Source organism: Diorhabda carinulata, chromosome 1 (assembly GCF_026250575.1).
Source record: "Diorhabda carinulata isolate Delta chromosome 1, icDioCari1.1, whole genome shotgun sequence".
NCBI lineage: Eukaryota > Metazoa > Arthropoda > Insecta > Coleoptera > Chrysomelidae > Diorhabda > Diorhabda carinulata.
Genome location: NC_079460.1, coordinates 3705020 through 3723646, shown reverse-complemented (window position 1 = coordinate 3723646; position 18627 = coordinate 3705020). Strand labels below are relative to the sequence as shown.

At 32.4% G+C, this 18627-nt stretch overlaps 2 protein-coding genes across 2 annotated transcripts in view; one reads left to right on the top strand and one right to left on the bottom strand.

The window, feature by feature from the left end:
- Positions 1 to 4449: 4449 nt before the first annotated feature.
- On the bottom strand, positions 4450 to 13294 carry LOC130896710 (tRNA (adenine(37)-N6)-methyltransferase). Its single transcript, XM_057804983.1, has 5 exons — positions 13062 to 13294; positions 12526 to 13011; positions 12105 to 12407; positions 11811 to 12021; positions 4450 to 8251 (listed from the first exon to the last, which is right to left on the bottom strand). The coding sequence occupies exons 1-5, from the start codon at positions 13172 to 13174 to the stop codon at positions 8051 to 8053; spliced, it is 1314 nt and encodes a 437-aa protein (XP_057660966.1). The 5' UTR covers positions 13175 to 13294; the 3' UTR covers positions 4450 to 8050.
- Positions 13295 to 14169: 875 nt separating this feature from the next.
- The window catches only part of LOC130896746 (uncharacterized), a 469987-nt gene continuing 465529 nt past the window's right edge, over positions 14170 to 18627 (top strand). Inside the window, exon 1 of the mRNA XM_057805043.1 lies at positions 14170 to 14773. Coding sequence (XP_057661026.1) covers positions 14710 to 14773 — 64 coding nt within the window. The 5' untranslated portion in view covers positions 14170 to 14709. The remainder of the gene's footprint in view (positions 14774 to 18627) is intronic.

Sequence of the window (18627 nt, the reverse complement as noted above, 5' to 3'; positions counted from 1 at the left end):
ATAGTGGAGCTGGTTCAGGTCTAATGTGCCAAAATAAAATCATTGATGGTACGTACTATGGTTCGCCCTAAATGCTGTTTCAAAGCAATATAACAAATATTCTATAATTTGACAAAAATAAAATGAAAGAATAAATATCTTGAGAAATAGAAATATCATGATAACAAAGACGTTTATAGTTGTCATAAGAAATATTAAACCGCAATAATTCTCGACTTTCTGTATTCGGGAATCATTTAAAAAGGACCAAGATTAATGCAAGTGTGTTAAATAATAACGAATAATAATAAAGTGAATCCAGCTACTTAAAACGTTTATATATGATCAATGTTATGACTTGGTCTATGATAATGCCACTTAACTGTTCATTTTACTACTAGATTTAATTGAACAACTTCGTCTAGTTAGAACCGAACTGTTTTCACTAGTTTCAAAAAAAATGTAATTTCTGTAAAAATCAGTCCATTTTTTTTCATTTGCAAAACATATTTTAGGAAATTTGTAGGTGACTACGGCATAGTATAATTACTAGAATGCTGCTTCGGTTAAATATGAAGTTTTTCCCATATCATCATAAGGAGTCACCATAACACTCGCAATTCCAATATCTAGTTCTTCAAGCCGTATATAAACCTATTAATGTTCAAAGGATCACAGACAGTGTAACTGTATGTTTTGGTGTAGTGGTAGTACTGATATCGCTAACGATTCCGGAAATTCTAACTTAGTTTCCATCATTTGTTGTTTCCATATTGAAAAAATCGGACTCCAAGTAGTAACTAGGACATTATATTAGAAAAAATCGAATTATATCAAAAACATTTTATTGTAATTTGTATTGAGACCGATACTTGTATCTAGGTTTTTCGATTACATTAAAATCAACTCAAATCAACTCGATTTGAGCTTTCTAACTACTTCACCAACACTCATAACTACTCTATTTGGTCCTTCGAGCCGGATATGACTTACGGAAGGTTTGTAGGACCAAATAGCGTAATTATGTGGTAGTAAATGGTTTTTTTTGTTTGAAGGGCGTACCATTGTTAAGCTATGATCATTCAACATTTGTTTATCAGGGGCGAGCAAAAGCCGGCCCGCGAGCAAGATCCGGTCCTTTTGCTTACTTTACCCGGTCCGTTGAAAAATCCTGCAGGCAATTTAGTTAATCTCTTGTAAGCGATTTTAATAGAATCAACAATAATAGAGCATAGCTACAATATCCCTACTTTATTGTATGCACTACTCTGATCAACTTACTGCATAGAATTGAACGTGCACTCCTCTAACTCCTCGAGGGACGACAGTTCGAAGCACGGTACTGTTTATTTTGATTTAGCACTGGTCGCATACATCTTCGTTATTTTGCAAATATGCCCATACCAGGAGGACAATACCGTACGCAATATGATCCCTCGACCCGGGAGACATTTCATTTCCGGGCCGGGCTTAAAAGTATTTGTCCACCCCTGAGCTAAAGGAATGGGCGTAAACCTGTTGTTACACGTTATATTGCGACTCGAACCTGTTAGTAATAACTTGCTGAGGTTTTGCCTGGTTCCTTTCCAATATATTTATCTGGCTTATTAGCTATGTAAACTTTGAAAAGGCATCGGCCCCGAAATGCAAGTAATTCACATTTATCAAGGAACTTTGTACAAAGTTCTCTGATTGGAAGCAAGGCATAAACCTAAACCTATTCATACTCATTATTCATTTATAAAATGGGGATCCATAAAGCGATCACGTTAAACATTTTGAAATGAAAAATAAAGTTTCTTGATATGATAAACACAGAAAATAAAGTGATCACAAATGACAACAGGGGTTACCCGTCACTCCATGGTATTTTTTCAAAGCACTTGGAATAATTGGATTGGCACAAGCAGAGGTCAAACTGAGGAATAACAAAATCCCCAAGGTCACACGTGGTCTACTGCCACTATAGCGATAACAAATTTACCTACGTGACACATCACCCCTGTTGCCGTTGTAGGGTTAAAAAATTATTTGTATTCGACTGAAATAGTTGACAATAAGCATTTACTGATTTTAGTTTTGTGAGAAGTTTTACATACTCAAGTTTATCAAAAGCTTTCTTGAAATCTCTAATATGGAATTTACAGAACATTGTTGATTGGTTATTGTCAAAAAATATGTTTTGTGAATATAAAAAATGATTGAAATTGTAATTATTTTTTTGTAATATGTAGACCGTGACTGATATAACATGTTAATATAAAGTATTTGATTAGAACAATGCAATCTTGCCTTGAAAATTTTTCGAAATAGATAAGGAAAAAATCTAGTTGTTAACAAAAATAATTCTATTTATTAAAACTCTTGTAAATAAATTGCAAATCTTGAAAAAAAGTTTAATTTCATATTATAGTTTTAACAAATTTTCGTAGATTAGTTGTCAAATAGTTTTTCCCGGATTCGTGAAATTGTATAATTTAATTTCTATTTTTCACTATTCTTTGAAATAAGTTTTGGGTTTCTAAAAATCCTGGAAACTGGTTTAATTTTCGATAAAATACAATAATACTGTTAATGTTATTTTTAGATATATCGTAACATTCCAATTTTTGTCTAAGTAACTAACTTTTTATTTCAACGAAATTCAAGTATGCCAAATTGGAGAAAGCAATTTATTTTTATTAATAATTTTTCAACTAACTTGTATTCATGTATATAAGACCCATATTTATTGTAAATATATTTGACTAAAGTGTAAAAAGTTTTTTTTATTTTCCATCCTTTCCCAACAAACATTAAATGCAGAACTGGATATGTATTTTATTTCAATGTCGTTTTCTAACTATTTCGTTAAGTAGGCGAAATATTACTCGAACATGGTGTTTAAAAAAAAGGTGATCCTGTCTTTAGAATAGATAGAAAACTGATAAATATTTGGGGTTTGCTCAGTAAAAAATTTTCGTAACGCCATGTTCAATACTAACCGTGTAACTAACGCCCTCTATGTGAGTCAGACATACAAACAAATTCATTAGATGTATCAGTTTCCAAAATATATTCGTATAAAATTTTAATACAATGTTGCCAGTAGTTGTGGAAAAATCCTAAAAAATGTGTATATCAAATTTTTTACTGAGCAACCCCCAAATATTTTTCAGTTTTCTATCTATCCTAGAGACGGAGTTACCTTTTTTTTCAAACACCCTTTATTCGATAACTTGAGGCACTCTGTGCTAACGCTGAAATTCTTCTTCTTTCAGTGTCGTGTCTGTCTTCAAGAGTGGGTTTTCACCATGACAATTTGGTTGAATTGATGTCTAGCTGTAACTAAATATTTGTTTTATTTTACAACAAACTTTTATTACACCTTAAAACAAACAGAAATTATAATAAAAAAAATACAGATTACAGACTTAGGAAGAAATGTTAATGTTCGAGTATCTATCAAGTATGCTGCGTTTGCTCTAACGTTTCCAGTGGTTCCGGGAATCAGAGCATAGGTCAGCAATAAGAATTATATAATTCGCTATTCGAAGTGGTTGTTCTTCTCCCAGTCCGGTCTGATTTCTTATATTTCGTAGCCACGATAGCTTTTTGCAACCTATCCATTCCCTATCCTTAACCTTTTCCTAATTGATCCAGCGAGGGATGTGATGTTTGGTAGCTCACATTATATGCCCAAAAAACTAACAAGAGGGTTAACCTTATTACACTCGTGTAATTAGAATGGTGCCTACCGTGTGGATATTGGTCTTTAACTTTTGTAGGTTGTAGTGTTAAGAAAATACGTCCCTTGGTAGCTGATTCTACAGGCTTTCACTTCTCCAAAAAAAGGAACCTGATAAATTTACGTTCTGCAAGTTTGTAGGCGAACTTGGTGTTCTTAAGCCATCGAGTAGATCTTGAAGGTACTGCTCTAGGTGCGATTATGTTGGATAGATCAGAACAGCATCTGCCATGGAGTATCAGTAGAACAGAGTTAGGTCGGATCTAAGCTGTCCAAGCTTCTGGTCAACTCTGGATCGACTATAAGTCGAATTGCTCTTCCTGTATTGAGTCGATCATGCTCAGGGTATTCTTGGGAGCCCAATTGTACGAGCAATACTACAAAGATGAATGAACCTAGGCCTTGCAGAGGATTAGAAGTTGTTGCAGAGTATATAGTTTTTTGGTTTAAAGAGGGCTCCAAGTTTTTGTGAAGCTATTTTAGCTAATTCGGCTACGTGACTTCCAGGACATATTGCTTCCAACCACAACACCCAACAGGGGAATTTGCAGTTATGGTGATATTTTATGTCCAGATAGGACCAAATCAACACAACAACCTACGTCTTTGCTCAATAAGATTTTTTCCATTCCACTCCAGAATGTTTTCGAGATAGGTATTGATCTGTTGCAGGCTACAGATTCCTTGAGGAAAATTTGAGATGTGTTCTTTCACTTAAGGTTACATAATATAAAACAAAGATATCAGTTTGAAACAATTTTACTAATAAATAATTTATCAATAAATTAAAAAATACATTAACAACATTACCACTCACAATTACACTGCCTGACTCGCTTTTTGATAATAAAGTTATCGTCTTCAGTGACTACAGTTTATCTTTGATCTTTGAAGACTTTGTAAGACAATGTAATTATGAGTGTAGGTGTAGTGTGTTCAGTATAAGTATCACCAACGGTTCCGGGTTACATTATAACTTAATAACGACATTAATCCAACTCAATTAGTATTGATTTAAGCATTCAATTCCTACATATCTAAGTGTTTAAAATCAAGTAAAATGAACAAAACATATCGTGCGACAAAAAGAAAATTCCATCTGTATAATCCTTGAAAGAAAATATAGATAAGTAAACACATCTAACATGTAATTTTGTTTCTAATAGTTTGCAACAACTATTGTCAACCCTTTGTAATCTGGTTGTCGGTAACAAGGCTTAAGCAACATAAAAAACAATTTCAAATGCTTCGAATTACTCGAAAATAGGTACCTAATAACAATATGACGCATAAGGGGGCCAAATGCATGAATTCTTGGCAGAAGTTGAAAGAAAAAATTGGGTGGGAATGAAACAAAATTAGGTAGGTGATATAGTAAAATAACAAAAGTATACAAACATGTGATAATTTTGATAATACAGTGGGAATGTTGACCTAGTCATTCGTTTGAACTTGTTCATTGGGAGAAGTGATACACAATACAATATTTAAACCCAATCTGAACTCTCCAACATAATCAGATCCGTCAAAGACAAAATATCACCACGAAGTGTATGAAATCACCTGCTCAGAATGTCCTCGTTCCTATATTGGCCAGACAAATCGCCACGTTCCTCCAAGTCCAGGATTATTTGAAAAGCTATCGAAATAGAGAAACGTCCAAAATATTTACACACAAGGTTCAGGCGACTAGCTCCACAGTTAGCTCAAGAACAACAGTGAGTGTGTTAGTGTCAACAGTGTTCTTGATGCTTCCCATTTCCTCGGTGAAATTCCAAGGAGTAGGCCGAATGAGGCCTTGGAATCAATCATGAAATAAGGGTGATTCATTGCGTGCAGTAGGAAGATTGAGACCACTGAATCGGATCATTTCTTACCAATGAACGAATGACCACCCTACCCCCACCCTTTTCTTGATAATGGCTTCAAAGTGGGAGCTAAAACGTCTAGAATTTCAAAAATTCCAATACAGTTCAAGCCGTGAAACTAGTTCTTAACCACCACAGTTTTTTTGACGATATTAATGTAAAATTATAATTCGATGTGATTAATTAAAATTTTTGTGAATTATTGTTAGTTGAGTGTGGTTTTAAAACAAAAGAATATTTTTTTACATCTAAAGTTCTACTTATGAACATTTCATAACATGTTTTTGAATAATGTCTGATTTATTAGTGGATCGTGTGTTCTTGTAGCAACATTAATGAAAATCTGCGGAATTTTGCTTCTTAAATGGGGGGGGGTCTTCACTAAAGCAATTTTTTTTCAATTTTTTCTTTTTTTTTTGTAGGTTAGATGGGTCAGATGATATTTTTATTACGATGCGATCATTATTTGAACATATGAAGCAATTAGGCGATGTCATGTCAACAACCCAATCTGCGAATTTGAGGGAATTCCTTGCAAATGTCCCAACCATTGTAAGCATATGTTACAAAAGCGAATTTCATTTTTCATGGCTGATTTTAAAAAAAAAAAAGGAAATCGACAATATTATAGAAAAGAGGATAGGATAGGATTATTTACAATAAGTCTTCACTCGATTCTTCTATGAGTTTTAAGAATTATTCTGGTATTGATAAAAATCGTGGTAGCCCTAGAAAAAGTTTCGAAGAAGCTTCGGAACGGATCAAACGTCAAAAAACCGAAGATTTGAGACAGAAACAACCATCTGAAGAATTAACTTTTGCTGATCAAATGAGTTTATGGTCTTCGGATCAACAGCTTTCTGGAAGAGAAGCTATATTGATGTTCGTTGAAGCCAAATATACCAGACATAAATACAAAGCTATGAGATTAAAAGATAAGTCCAAGTTTCCATCTTATATTAAAATACAAATTGCCAAGGAGTGTTACCGACCCAAAGAACATATTACTGTTACAGATACTGTTGCTGAGATTAAATTTACTTAATCACACAGTCAATCGACTATTGGATGCTCAGAAAGAAGTTTTGGAAACCTAAAAAATGGATACTTTAAATAATTTGAAGCTAATATATAAGTGGGGCTTGGATGATTCGGCACTAGTATCTTCATTGTATACCTTGTACCTATACGATTGCTCTCAAACAATCCAAGACCTTTATCAACGCAATACTGCAGACCAATTAAGTTTATTTTTCAACATAAAACTACAGAATTAGCAGAAAACAATGTTAAAAAAATGAGCAAATAAATTGAAGAAATAAAGCTAGTGACGTATCACATGAATCACATTGAAATACATACTGAACACACTGTTTACACTACCACTACACCAACACGCGCGTTTCAATATTGTCTCTGAGGAGGATAACTTATGCGTGTCAGACAGTGTAATTGAGAATGTTGGTGTAGTGGTAATGTAAACAGTGTGTTCAGTATGAATATCAGGAACGGTTCCAGAAATTCCAACAATTACTATGCTTTTTACAATGGTGGAAAAATAAGAAAATAGTGACTGAGATGGGATTGGATGGATCAATAAGCCAAAATCTTGTTTTAGAAGCGTAATGATGGGAATACGGCTAGGGGATTTTTCAGCGATCCAGAAGTTGCAGTAAAGATTACTGGGTTGGATATTGAGGTTAACAAACAGTTTAAAGTGGTAAAGTGGAAGATATTTTGAACAGTCTTTTAATTTCTTTGGACCCATTAATGACAAGTCTACGAAAACTGCCACAAAAACGTGCAAATAATATTAATAAGTTCTTGAATTATTGCAGACTTCGGATACTTCCGCCACATTCAGATGATTCTTCAGATTCAGAATAATCATTTTGTTGTTTACTTTGTTTTTAAAATTAAAACATAAGATATTATTATTAATACTAGACATGTGCTTTTAATTCATTTCTCAACAGTTTAATGCTTTAAAATAATTTCTGCCAAGAATTCATGCATTTGGCCCCTGTGTGGAGTGTCATTTACCATGGAGAGCGGTTTTACAAGAAGAATAATAAAAAATAATACCCTACAAATGTATTTTTTGTAATATTTCATTTGATTATGTAATTTTCATTTATAGATTTCTATTATTTCATTGGAAGTTTAAATTGTAATATAATGGGACGCTTACTTCTATTTTTCTTTACAAACGTTTTCGGTAATTATAATACCATCTTTAAAACCTAACCATATGTATATCAGGCTTTAATTGGAGAAAAAGCACTACAGTTTTATCTATTTTTCTTTAGACGAATGAACATCGTTAAAGAATGCTTAATTTTGATTTAGGGATAGCATCTAAAAAGGGGATGTTTATCAAATATAACTAAAGTGTCAAATCAAATTACTTTTCAATTACAAGGAAGCAAAAATAATGAAAAGCAAATGAAAATTCTACTTCAAGTGTTACATTGTCCTATTCTTCATCTGCTTGTGGAGGATTGTTCTGGAAAATTTGATAAACTGTAACGACCTGAGCACTATCATTGAATTTGCAGGATACATGCAAATCTGCTATCCTAAACACATAACAATGACTACCCCAACGTTCTCTCAAATATATAGATCTTGGATCTTCTCTTAGGACATTAGAAATTATAGTTTTCTTATCTTCAGCCTGAAAACATAAAATATTTTTAGCTACATATAGATAGAGTACAAAATAATATGAATTCATAAAGCTGATACTGATTTTTAAAAACCATTGAAGAATATGATCTTTTTGACATTTTAGAGGGTCGAACTTATTTTAAACTATTGTAAAAACGGTTTTGGTTATAAGTTCATTGATTAAATGACACAATGATATCACTAGATCATTTGAGACAAATTTTTCTACACAAAAAAGTTGCTTTTGTAATAATTCCATTAATATTATTATTTTCAATTTATTTACATTCAATTGTACTGTAATTGTAACATCAAAACTACTCAGTATTCATATAGGATCTGGTACAGGGTGACAAGAAATTCAATATCCAGTAAGAGATGTGTGGAGTCGAGCTATGATATAGTACCAATTCTACAAAGTATCCTCCATTATTTTCTATCTTTTCCCATTCCATCTAACGGTTTTTTTGTTGCTATCTAAACTTCCTCGTTATGTGTTGTTCTTTTTTAGCTCTTCTTGCGTCGTGTATTGTTATTTTTTATGTATTATTTCTAATCCTGTCCAATATCATTTTACTTCTTATATTCTTTAGGGATTTTATGTGTGCATCTTATTTCCTTGAATTTGTGTTCTAGTCCATGTTTCTGCCCAAAAAGTGAGTATAGGAGTGACTTTTTTTATAAAAAACTTGTGTTTTCATTTTTTTCACTATTCTTTATGAAGAAGGTAATGTTAATATTCTGTTCTTTCCTTTCCTTTATCCTTGATTCTTCCATCTGTTATTTTATTATCCTAGATACTTGAAGATATTTACCCTTAATCTTATAATTACTACCAAACAATGAGCTCCAAAGTCATGTCTTTAACAATTATAATGAAAATAATAATTTAAAGGGTTGTTTCCCACTTATTATTCACTTTTTGGGAAAATTACTATCATATGAGGATGTAAAAGAGCTCTAGAAATTGATGTACATACTTCTGTACCACCTTGTATTAAACAATTTTTATAAACTAAACAATCAATGAAATATTTTTTCAAGTAACTGCATTGAAATATTCCGTTTCCTCTCATATAAGTTTTGAAGTTTATTCCTCTCAAAAAAAAAACTAAATAGAAATATTAACATTTAAATTTATCACTAGAGGCGCTGGTGTAGAGTGACGTCTTTTAAATGTCATGTCAAATGTCAATATGTGTTAAATGTATTTTCCTGGATTACATTTTCACATTTATTCATAAACTTTTATGAAATAACAAATTTTAGCAGGTAAACTTCAATATATCACTCGTTGTTTCCGCCATCTGGCACAAAAACGGTAGTCGTTATTAAAATTAAATTGATGTATAAATTCCAAATTGAAAAAAATAATTCAAATAGTTTCTCCTGGCCAATGGATTAAATTGAAAATTTTTTTAGCTGTGAGATCTATGAATGCGCAAAATTTGATCCTTTTTTCTTAATCCTTCTGCTGTGAGACCTATAAGTGAGCAGAATTTGATCCTTTTTCCTTAATTCTACTCTTTTGAGATCTACGATCGATTAGTGAGCAGAATCTGATCCTTTTCCCTTAATCGTTCTATCTTTATTGTAACTAAAATGCCATAAAAAACTTATTTGAAAGGGAAATCAAGTAATTTCCTATACTTCTTCCATCTTCATCAATAAATTTCTAGTTTTTAAGTGAATCAACGACATCCACAATCTCTTCATTTTAAATTGGTCCCAATGGATCTTCTACCCTTTTGAAAATCGGCATTTCTGGTAAAGTACAAATCAGCTAAGAAAAGGCCAGACGCGTCATACCTGACAAAGGTCGCAATAATTTCCTTCTCTCTTAGGCCCATCTCATTTATGTGACAGTGGTGTTTTTTACGATTGTTCGGTATTTTTAATATAGAAATGCAAGTGCTAAATAGTCTGGCAACGCTGCACGTCTGCCGCATGGTCCAAATCAGAATTCGAAGCGAATCGTCGCGTAACCATGGATCTCTTACCATTGCGAGTCCCTCTTCGATGTTGCCAAGCCTTTACTTAGGAAGGAAAGTACGGCAATATAAATAATTTGCGCTTATGGATGCGCAGATGCATAACCGACCGAACATCGGACATTCAGCATTTAGTATTGTTCGTTGTTCAGTAGATAGTGTGATTTATTGTGTTCGGTGTTATTTTTAGTCTGTGCCATAGTTTATTCTACAGATAGCGCTGTTTTTGAACATTAGGGGCAAAATCGTTTTAAATAATGTCCGCAAAAAAGTTGGGAAAGCAAGGTCTTATTATACGCAGCCAAGGACGAGAAATCATAAGCAATATTATTAATTTCATGAAAAAAGAGACAGGTATGTAGCAAGATTTAATTCGAGAAGTAGGTTGAAGAAATGCGGAGTTTACACATTTTTATACATATTTACACATATTATAAAGTCATGTACCTACTAAGTTTAAGGTTTACCGTTGTTACTATTCAATTTAAAAGAGCAAACGTGCAATGCTAAATTATGATGAAATTACAGGTGTTTTGCAGAAAATTAATGACCGGCAAATCTTGACAACAACATGGGCACCGTGTACTACGTTTACCTCCTTATCATTCAGAACTAAACCCGATCGAAAAAATCTGGGCATTAGTAAAAAATTGGGTGGCTGCGCACAATACAACATTTAAACTGTCCGATACGGAGGCACTCGCTATGCAAAAATTTGAGGAGGTATCGGAACAAGAGTGGTATAATATTTGCCAACATGTTAAAAAATATGAGAATGACCTTATACAAAAAGAGCACATCTTAGACCACACTCTAGATCACTTAATATTTACAGTAAATACGGGTTCATAGGAAGAAAGTGAAGACAAAAGCGAGGATACTGATAGTTCATTAGAAGATGAACTAGAATGTTCGTCTCTAGTTTCTGATAGCGAATAATGTTTTTTTTAATTAACGACATAGATAAAATATTACACTCAACATGTGCAAAAACTGTGTTTATTATAAACATACCATGCACACCAAACCTCTATGCAATAAACAGTTGCTATTTCTATAAGATACTGTATATATATATATATATATATATATATATATATATATATATATATATATATATATATATATATATATATATATATATATATATAATTAACTAAGTAATATCCTACTGTAATATATGTTTAAATCCTTAAAATATATTTTTTTTGTATTTTTTAATCTAATAAATGTTTTGTTGCGAACTGCATTAATTTTTATTTAAATAAGAACCTACGCCACTGGTATATCAGTCTGAAGCGACGGAGAGGGAATATTTTAAAGTGAGGCAGACGATTACTAATTGATGATGCCTGTGGCATTTTCTTAGTTGATTCATACTTTACTTCAAGACATTATTAGACCATTGTTTCATATCTGGCTCAAAAGACCACCAAAGGTACTTATATAGAGTAAAAAAAATCATTCTATCAAATTAAGAATAGAAGGGGGATGCAAAATATAATTACAAATAATCTAATTTACAGTATGAAATAATATAATTTTTTGCTAATAAAATCATCAAAATTAATTTACCTCTGGTCCTAATTGGATTAACTGTACTAGTGCTCTGTCTCTAAATACTACTGTCAATCTAGGTACTAAAGGTTGGTCAATCCAAGCGGGTACTCTTATATGACCTTCTGGAGTAGTTGCAGTTTGCGAGGTAACTGCAGATTGAGAAATTCTTGGAGATTCTTCTTCCTCCCCATCTGGAGCTTCCCTCTCCCCTATTCTTGAATTTGATCTGGTGTGAAATGATTAAAGGTTACAAATTGAATCATAATTTTTTAAAAATCTGATTATTAAATTATAACTACCCTTGTTTACCTGGTATAAAACAATTCTTCTGTCGTACGATGTAAATTATTAACCACTGGTGCATCTACAACTTGTTCCCTTTCATTTTCTTGTCCATCCATTATTCTTTCATTATTAACAGGTCTATTTGTCTCATTTCCGGAATCAATTTCATCTGGTGAGGGCTCGGATATACTTGATGTACTTGCTACATTATCAATAGTATCATTTCTATTAGTAGAATTTCCTGTACTTAAGTAAACTGGATTGTCATATTGTGGAATGTAAGGCTTAATATCTAGTACAGGAGTTTCGTTAATCATATCCACCCCACTAAAAAAGATGATTACAATAAGCAATAATATTGGAATTGAAACTTAAGCAATTAGCCGAAATAATAGTAAAATCACTGAGAAGATGACATATAAATGTAACATTTTTGGTAACATACCTGAAATAAATAACATTGTCCATGACTCTGTCAATTTTAACTAGAGATAAACCTAAAGGAGCCGGTCTGTGAGGAGATCTTGTAGCAAAAACTCCAGTTCTTATTCCATTCAATCTGGGTGGAGCAACTTTAGCTTTTGAAGCTGAATTATCATTTCTGTGAAAATGGAAGATTAACCACATATGAGAATATTCTTGCAAGCCTTCAAGTGCGTGTTCTGGATTTGTAAAAACGTTGTTATCAATCACTACTTTAGCTGTCATTTCTTTGCAGATGCCTGGTTGTCTTGGAGTACCTCTTTTTTGTGGAAAGTTTGTTATTATTTTACCGATGTATTTTGTTGTGAAATCGTATCGCTCTGTATCTGAGGAAGTCTGGGTCGAAATACGATTTATTCTACATGAAGGGCACTGCCATTCCGCCAATTTTTTGTTAATATGATCTAGTTCATTTCTATGAACGTGGTTTAGAGTATTCAGTTGCTGCCTACAATGGTGTAATTATAGATGATTTGGCGGTCTTTGTTTATAACTTACCGTAAATTATTTATTTCTTTTCTTGCAATAACTAATTGATTTTGAAGAGATATTGGATCTAAGGTTATATTACTGCTATCGTTAACAGTACAATTTCTATTATCTACTGACATTTTTGTTACTTTCTATTTTCCTTTAATCCAAAAATTTCAACAGTTGTTAGTGTCAAAATATGGTTATTGACAATTTAAGCGATCTTTAAGATCTGTGAGAATTTGACGTTTACATTTGGGGTTATTTGTTTACGAAAGCATTCTCGACAAACGTTTACGTTTACGCGCACCAATCACAATGCTCGATTTCATAATATTTTCCATATTTGATAAGAAAAATTGTGACGTAAAAAAGAAGAATCCTGTATTCTAGAAATAGTAAGGACACCGCACGATAGCGAAAAGAAATCTGGAACACCTCAAGAACAAAGTTTAGCTATATCCATTATTATGCTGGAAAGAGTTGACCGACGAAGTAACGAAAGCCATAATCCTGATATACACTGGATAAAAGGAGCCGCTACTCCTTATATTCTCCCCAACAAAAGGAACATCTGCTAGGACCAACGTCAATTTTCTATTCGTTGTCTCGAAAACTTCAATTTAAATTTTTTCAAATCGCTTCTAATTAATATATACCTTTTCTTATTGTAAATCGATTATCAAAAGATTTAAGAAACCTTATTTTTTATTCTCTTAATTATTTAATTTAATTAATAATAGATTTCGACTCTTTAAAAATAATAAAAATCATTCTTGATTCTTTGCCTACAAAACTTAAAAATGAATGAAGAATTAATTATTTGTAATCCCCAACAACCGGATGAAAAAACAATGTTCATGATATAGTGTATCGAAAACTATTTTTGGCTTAATCCAGTCCTAATCTGAATATTCGGAAAGTAATCAGGATCACTTTTATTGTCGTCCTGAAATTGAATAAAATAATTTGGGGTGCTTCTCTCATGCTTAGATTTTTATTAATTATAATATTGGTTATCTATGATTAATTATTATGAGATAAGTAATTAAGAGTAACTAAATAAGTATATAAGATGATAATGGATGGATAAGAAAAAAAAGTAGAACAATTAAAATAAATCGAATAAAAAGAAGAAGAAAATTTAAAAATTGTACTAACCTAGACGGTTTGTTATACTTATTAAATGTTGTATATTAAAGAAATTGCATTTTACATGGAATAATAGCATGACAAAAGCGTATTTCCAACCTTTGTTTATTGACCTTGTTATAACAACGTTTTCCCATTTTGTTAATGCCGAATAAACAATTAATTCAATGAAAAAATCGAGGCGATAATCAGCAAGCTCTGGATGAGGAGACATGCGTTGTTTTCTCTAAAAGTTCGCACCGCATTCAGAAGTGGAAAATCAGAGTTATCGCTGCGGAGCGTTCAGTTCTAACCGAAACTCGATCACGTGTTTTGGAAAGTCGCGGTTTACCGGAGTTGAATTCGTAAACTTTTCTTCTTGGTCTTTTGTTTTCGTGAGTTAAAATCGGTTTGTAATTATGTGCGACATTTTACTTGTGCTAGAGGTGATGTGAGATAAGTGAATTGAGTTGTTTTCGGGAAGTTTTCTCGAAAAAGTTTTCTTGTGGAATTTTTTTTTGGAAATGGTGAATCGTAATATGTGATGAGGTGGAAACAGAAGATGAGGCCGGCCGCTTCCATTATTTTGATCATTTTGTTTTTTCAAAGTAAGTTATTTTTATTTTAAATTCTATATGAAAAGTGTGTCTTAAGAAATTTCGACAACTGTTAAATCATTGGAAAGTTCTTTTAAATTCTTAATTTTTATTGTGAATATATTTTTTTTTGAAAATTATTATACAGTTTTTAAAAGTTGACGATACATTTTGTATATTTAAATTAATCACCATTCAGAGAAAAAGTCTCAAAATATATATTAAATCAAACCTGCTGCAATTAGAAAATGAAAAATTATTGAAGGATATAATTTTTTTTCCAATATATATTTTTGTTGATAAATCGGCATGATTTTTAGAAAATTGTTTTTAAAACAGATAAAAATATCGACGTTCCGGTCTTTATCAAAATTGACACTGACAATTTGCGTATTTATATTAATCAATAGATCTCCTACATCTTGAATATCAAAATAAAAATTTTTTTCTTTAGTTTCTTTAGTCCTATCTCAAATTAACAATGTCAAACTATTTTGATAAAGACCAAAATAAGTTTAAATGTGAATATTTTTATCTGTTGTAGAAACCAATTATCAATTTTTAGTCAAAAAACCCATCAAAACATATAAAAAAAGTCTAAGAAGTAAATAATTTATTGCATATTATATGCTATAGAGAGTGAGTTTTATGTAGAACGCCTCAATTATCTCGGAAACGGAAGGTACGATTTTTATGAATTTTTGTGTAGAAGGGTCTTGTGATACGGCCGGTATTATGGTGGTATTTACATTGTTGTCAGATCTTTCCTTTTTCCAGAAAAATAATGAACTTTATTATTTCGAATGGATCACCCTGTATATTTTTCGAAATCCTTGGGAAACACTTATTATTTTTTATCTAATGTTCCCTATATCTAAATGCTATAATTTCGGAGTTATAGCTACATTTGTGTTATCTCCACCGAACTTAAAATAATACATTTAGGTGGCTATGACTGCTACGATAACAAATTTGATGTTTCAATAAATTATTAGTGTTGAAGTTTATTGAAAGTCACAATGGATCGTTTATCTGAATAAGAACGAATTGATATTCAGAAGTCAATAAGAAACGTATAATATCTTTAATAATGTATATCCTAACCGAAATCCAATCACAAGATCTACTGTCAGTAAATTAATAAAAAAGTTCAACGAAACTGGTTCACTAAAATATTTATCCAAATCAGGGCGCAGAAAAACTGCATCAACTGAAAACAAATCTTTAGATGTTTGTGTTCTGTTAGAAGACAAACCAAAGAACTTAATATTTCGCAAACATCCGTAATGAAAATTTTACGTGATAATAAATTCCATCCATACAAAGTAACGTTGGTTCAAGAGTTGTCAGATGACGATTAGGATAGACGTGAAGAGTTTGCAGACCTAATGATGGAAAAATGTTACAATCAAAACGATACAAAATTAAGTAATGTTTTGCGATGAGGCCACTTTTTGTTTTAATGGAAACGTAAATCGGAATAATTGTAGATACTGGTCACGTAACAATCCTCGTTGAATGCGTGAATCCCACACCGAATATCCCGAAAAACTGAATGTATGGGCTGGAATAATGGGCGACAAAATAATTGGTTCCTTTGAGTAGTCAGAGAAGTTGCAAAATGTATTACAGTTTTAAAAATCGCATGGTTTGTTGTAGTGAAGTAAATGGACAACATTTTGGGCATCCGACACAATCGCCTTTACTGTATGTTTTCTTGTTTTTCTATTGTAGGCCTTAGGCCTGTAGTTTCCAACTTGTTATCCTTGAAATGTTGATGTCCATGAATCCATCCATCATTTTGGAGGTCTTCCTAAAGGTCGTCGTGTCCCTGGTTCACCGTCTCGTGCGATCTTTACTAATCTTTCTCTGGTCATCCTGTCCACGTGTTCGTTCCAAGCTCTTCTACGTTTACGTCCCCATCTGACTATGTCTTCCACCTCACATTCGTGTCTTATGTCTGTGTTTCTCTTTCTGTCTCTTAGTGCGTATCCGCATATGTTTCTGAGTATTTTCATTTTTGTTGTTCGAATGATATCTTTAATTCTTTTGTCCACGCTTGTTTCTATAGCACGCAGGTTTTGTATATTTTATCTTTTGCCCATTTGTTCATACTGGTATTATTCCAGATAATGTCCCGGTGTGCGAGTGATATTCGACCGGTTTTTTTTGCTTGTCCTTTTACTTCATTTATTCTGTTCTGGTTTGAACTGATTTGTGTGCCTAGGTAGTCAAATGGAATTAACTGTTCTATGGTTTTATTTTCTAGGGCGAGTTTGCACCTCATTGGTTCTTTAGAGATGACAAGGGTTTTATTTTTTACGGTGGATACTTGCATGTTAAAGGTTTTAACTTTTCTTCGTCTTCGTTTCGTCTGCCACAATTACAGCGTCATCGGCATAACAGATTATTTTTATTGCGCCCGTTGTAAGTGAATATCCTGTATTCTTGACATGATTTATTATTTCGTCGATTATCAGGTGGAACAGTTGCTGGCTTAATGAGTCTCCCCGTTGCATACCCGTTGGTGTTTATATTTCCTCTGTCAGGTTTTGGTTAACTAATACTTATGTGAGTGGACTGTATGTTTTCTAAAATTCGTAATATTCAAATTAAACGAGTTTATTCAATTGTAGTCATCTAAATGTACAATATTTATTGTAACTTTGGTGGAGATACTGTAAATGTAGCTATAACTTAGAAATTATGGCATTTAGGTAAAGAAAATCTAATATATAGGGTGATTTACTTGAAATAACAAAGTTCATTATTTTTCTGGTAAAAGGAAAGATCTGACAACAATGTAAATACCACCATAATACCAAGACCCATGGGTAGCCGTTTCCGAGATAATTGAAGCGTTCCATACATAAAACTCACCTTGTATAGCATATAATATACCAAACTGTATAAAATGGTAATTTCACTTCTCAAATACTATTTTTTCTGCCATTTTTCAAATAAATAATTACAAGGAAACAATTTATCTAAAATATATTTTTTTCTTGTATTGTCGTGTATTTGATTGAAATACGGTAGATCGAATTATAGTAAATTTAAGCACGCAAAGTAATCAGTGTTGCGTTAAGTACCCCCTACGATCATTCATTAACACGAATGAAAAATATTCGTTTATGCGGATGAAAAGTTTTATTTTCTCATTAGTCGGTTAGTAACCCATAGTAATCAAGTGTAATTTGCCATTTTTCATTAAATTGTTCCATTTGTCTGAAAGTACAACCATTAACAATAATATTTGTATAATCGAACTTGTTTTCTTATGCTTCAGCGTTTATATCGAAAGGGAGTTGTTATATGTGAATGTTTCAATATTTATCAGGTCATGTGGGTACGTGAGGTAGGTACGAAAGTGAATATCACTGAAATTTTATTACATCACTAGTTAACATTTAGAACACATCTCAAATTGCATTATTTTATCTCTTTCAATACAAATTATACTGTATACCCGATTACATTCGGTCAAGAGCTCCCAAAGTATCATTGTCCTCCCAGTTGTTTTTTGTACATTCAATAGAAGTTTATTTATACGAGGTCTGGTTATTAAATAACACGACTGGTTACGAAGAAGGGTTTTTAATACATTCGAATGCTCCCCTTCAATATATTTCCATACGTTTTTTCTATTGATCGAAGCAGTGCTGGAAGTCTTCTTTAGGGACGTCCTTAAGGCTTTCTTCCTGTCCTTGGATGGCCGTGATGAATTCCTCCAATAGTATTTCCAGTAGTATTGAATTTCTGGATCCAAGCTAAAATTGTGGCATTGCTTACAATATTACGCAGTCGATAATGTAAACGATACAACCATCGAACTCGATTAAGTGATCGATTGTTCTCGAAATACG

Coding starts and splice junctions, on each gene's coding strand:
- LOC130896710 (XM_057804983.1), bottom strand. CDS start 13,174: ATGTCAGTAGATAATAGAAATTGTACTGTTAACGATAGCAGTAATATA. Junction 12,408..12,525: donor GACAATGTTATTTATTTCAG/GTATGTTACCAA, acceptor CATCTTTTTTAG/TGGGGTGGATATGATTAACG. Junction 12,022..12,104: donor GAAGAATTGTTTTATACCAG/GTAAACAAGGGT, acceptor ATTTCACACCAG/ATCAAATTCAAGAATAGGGG.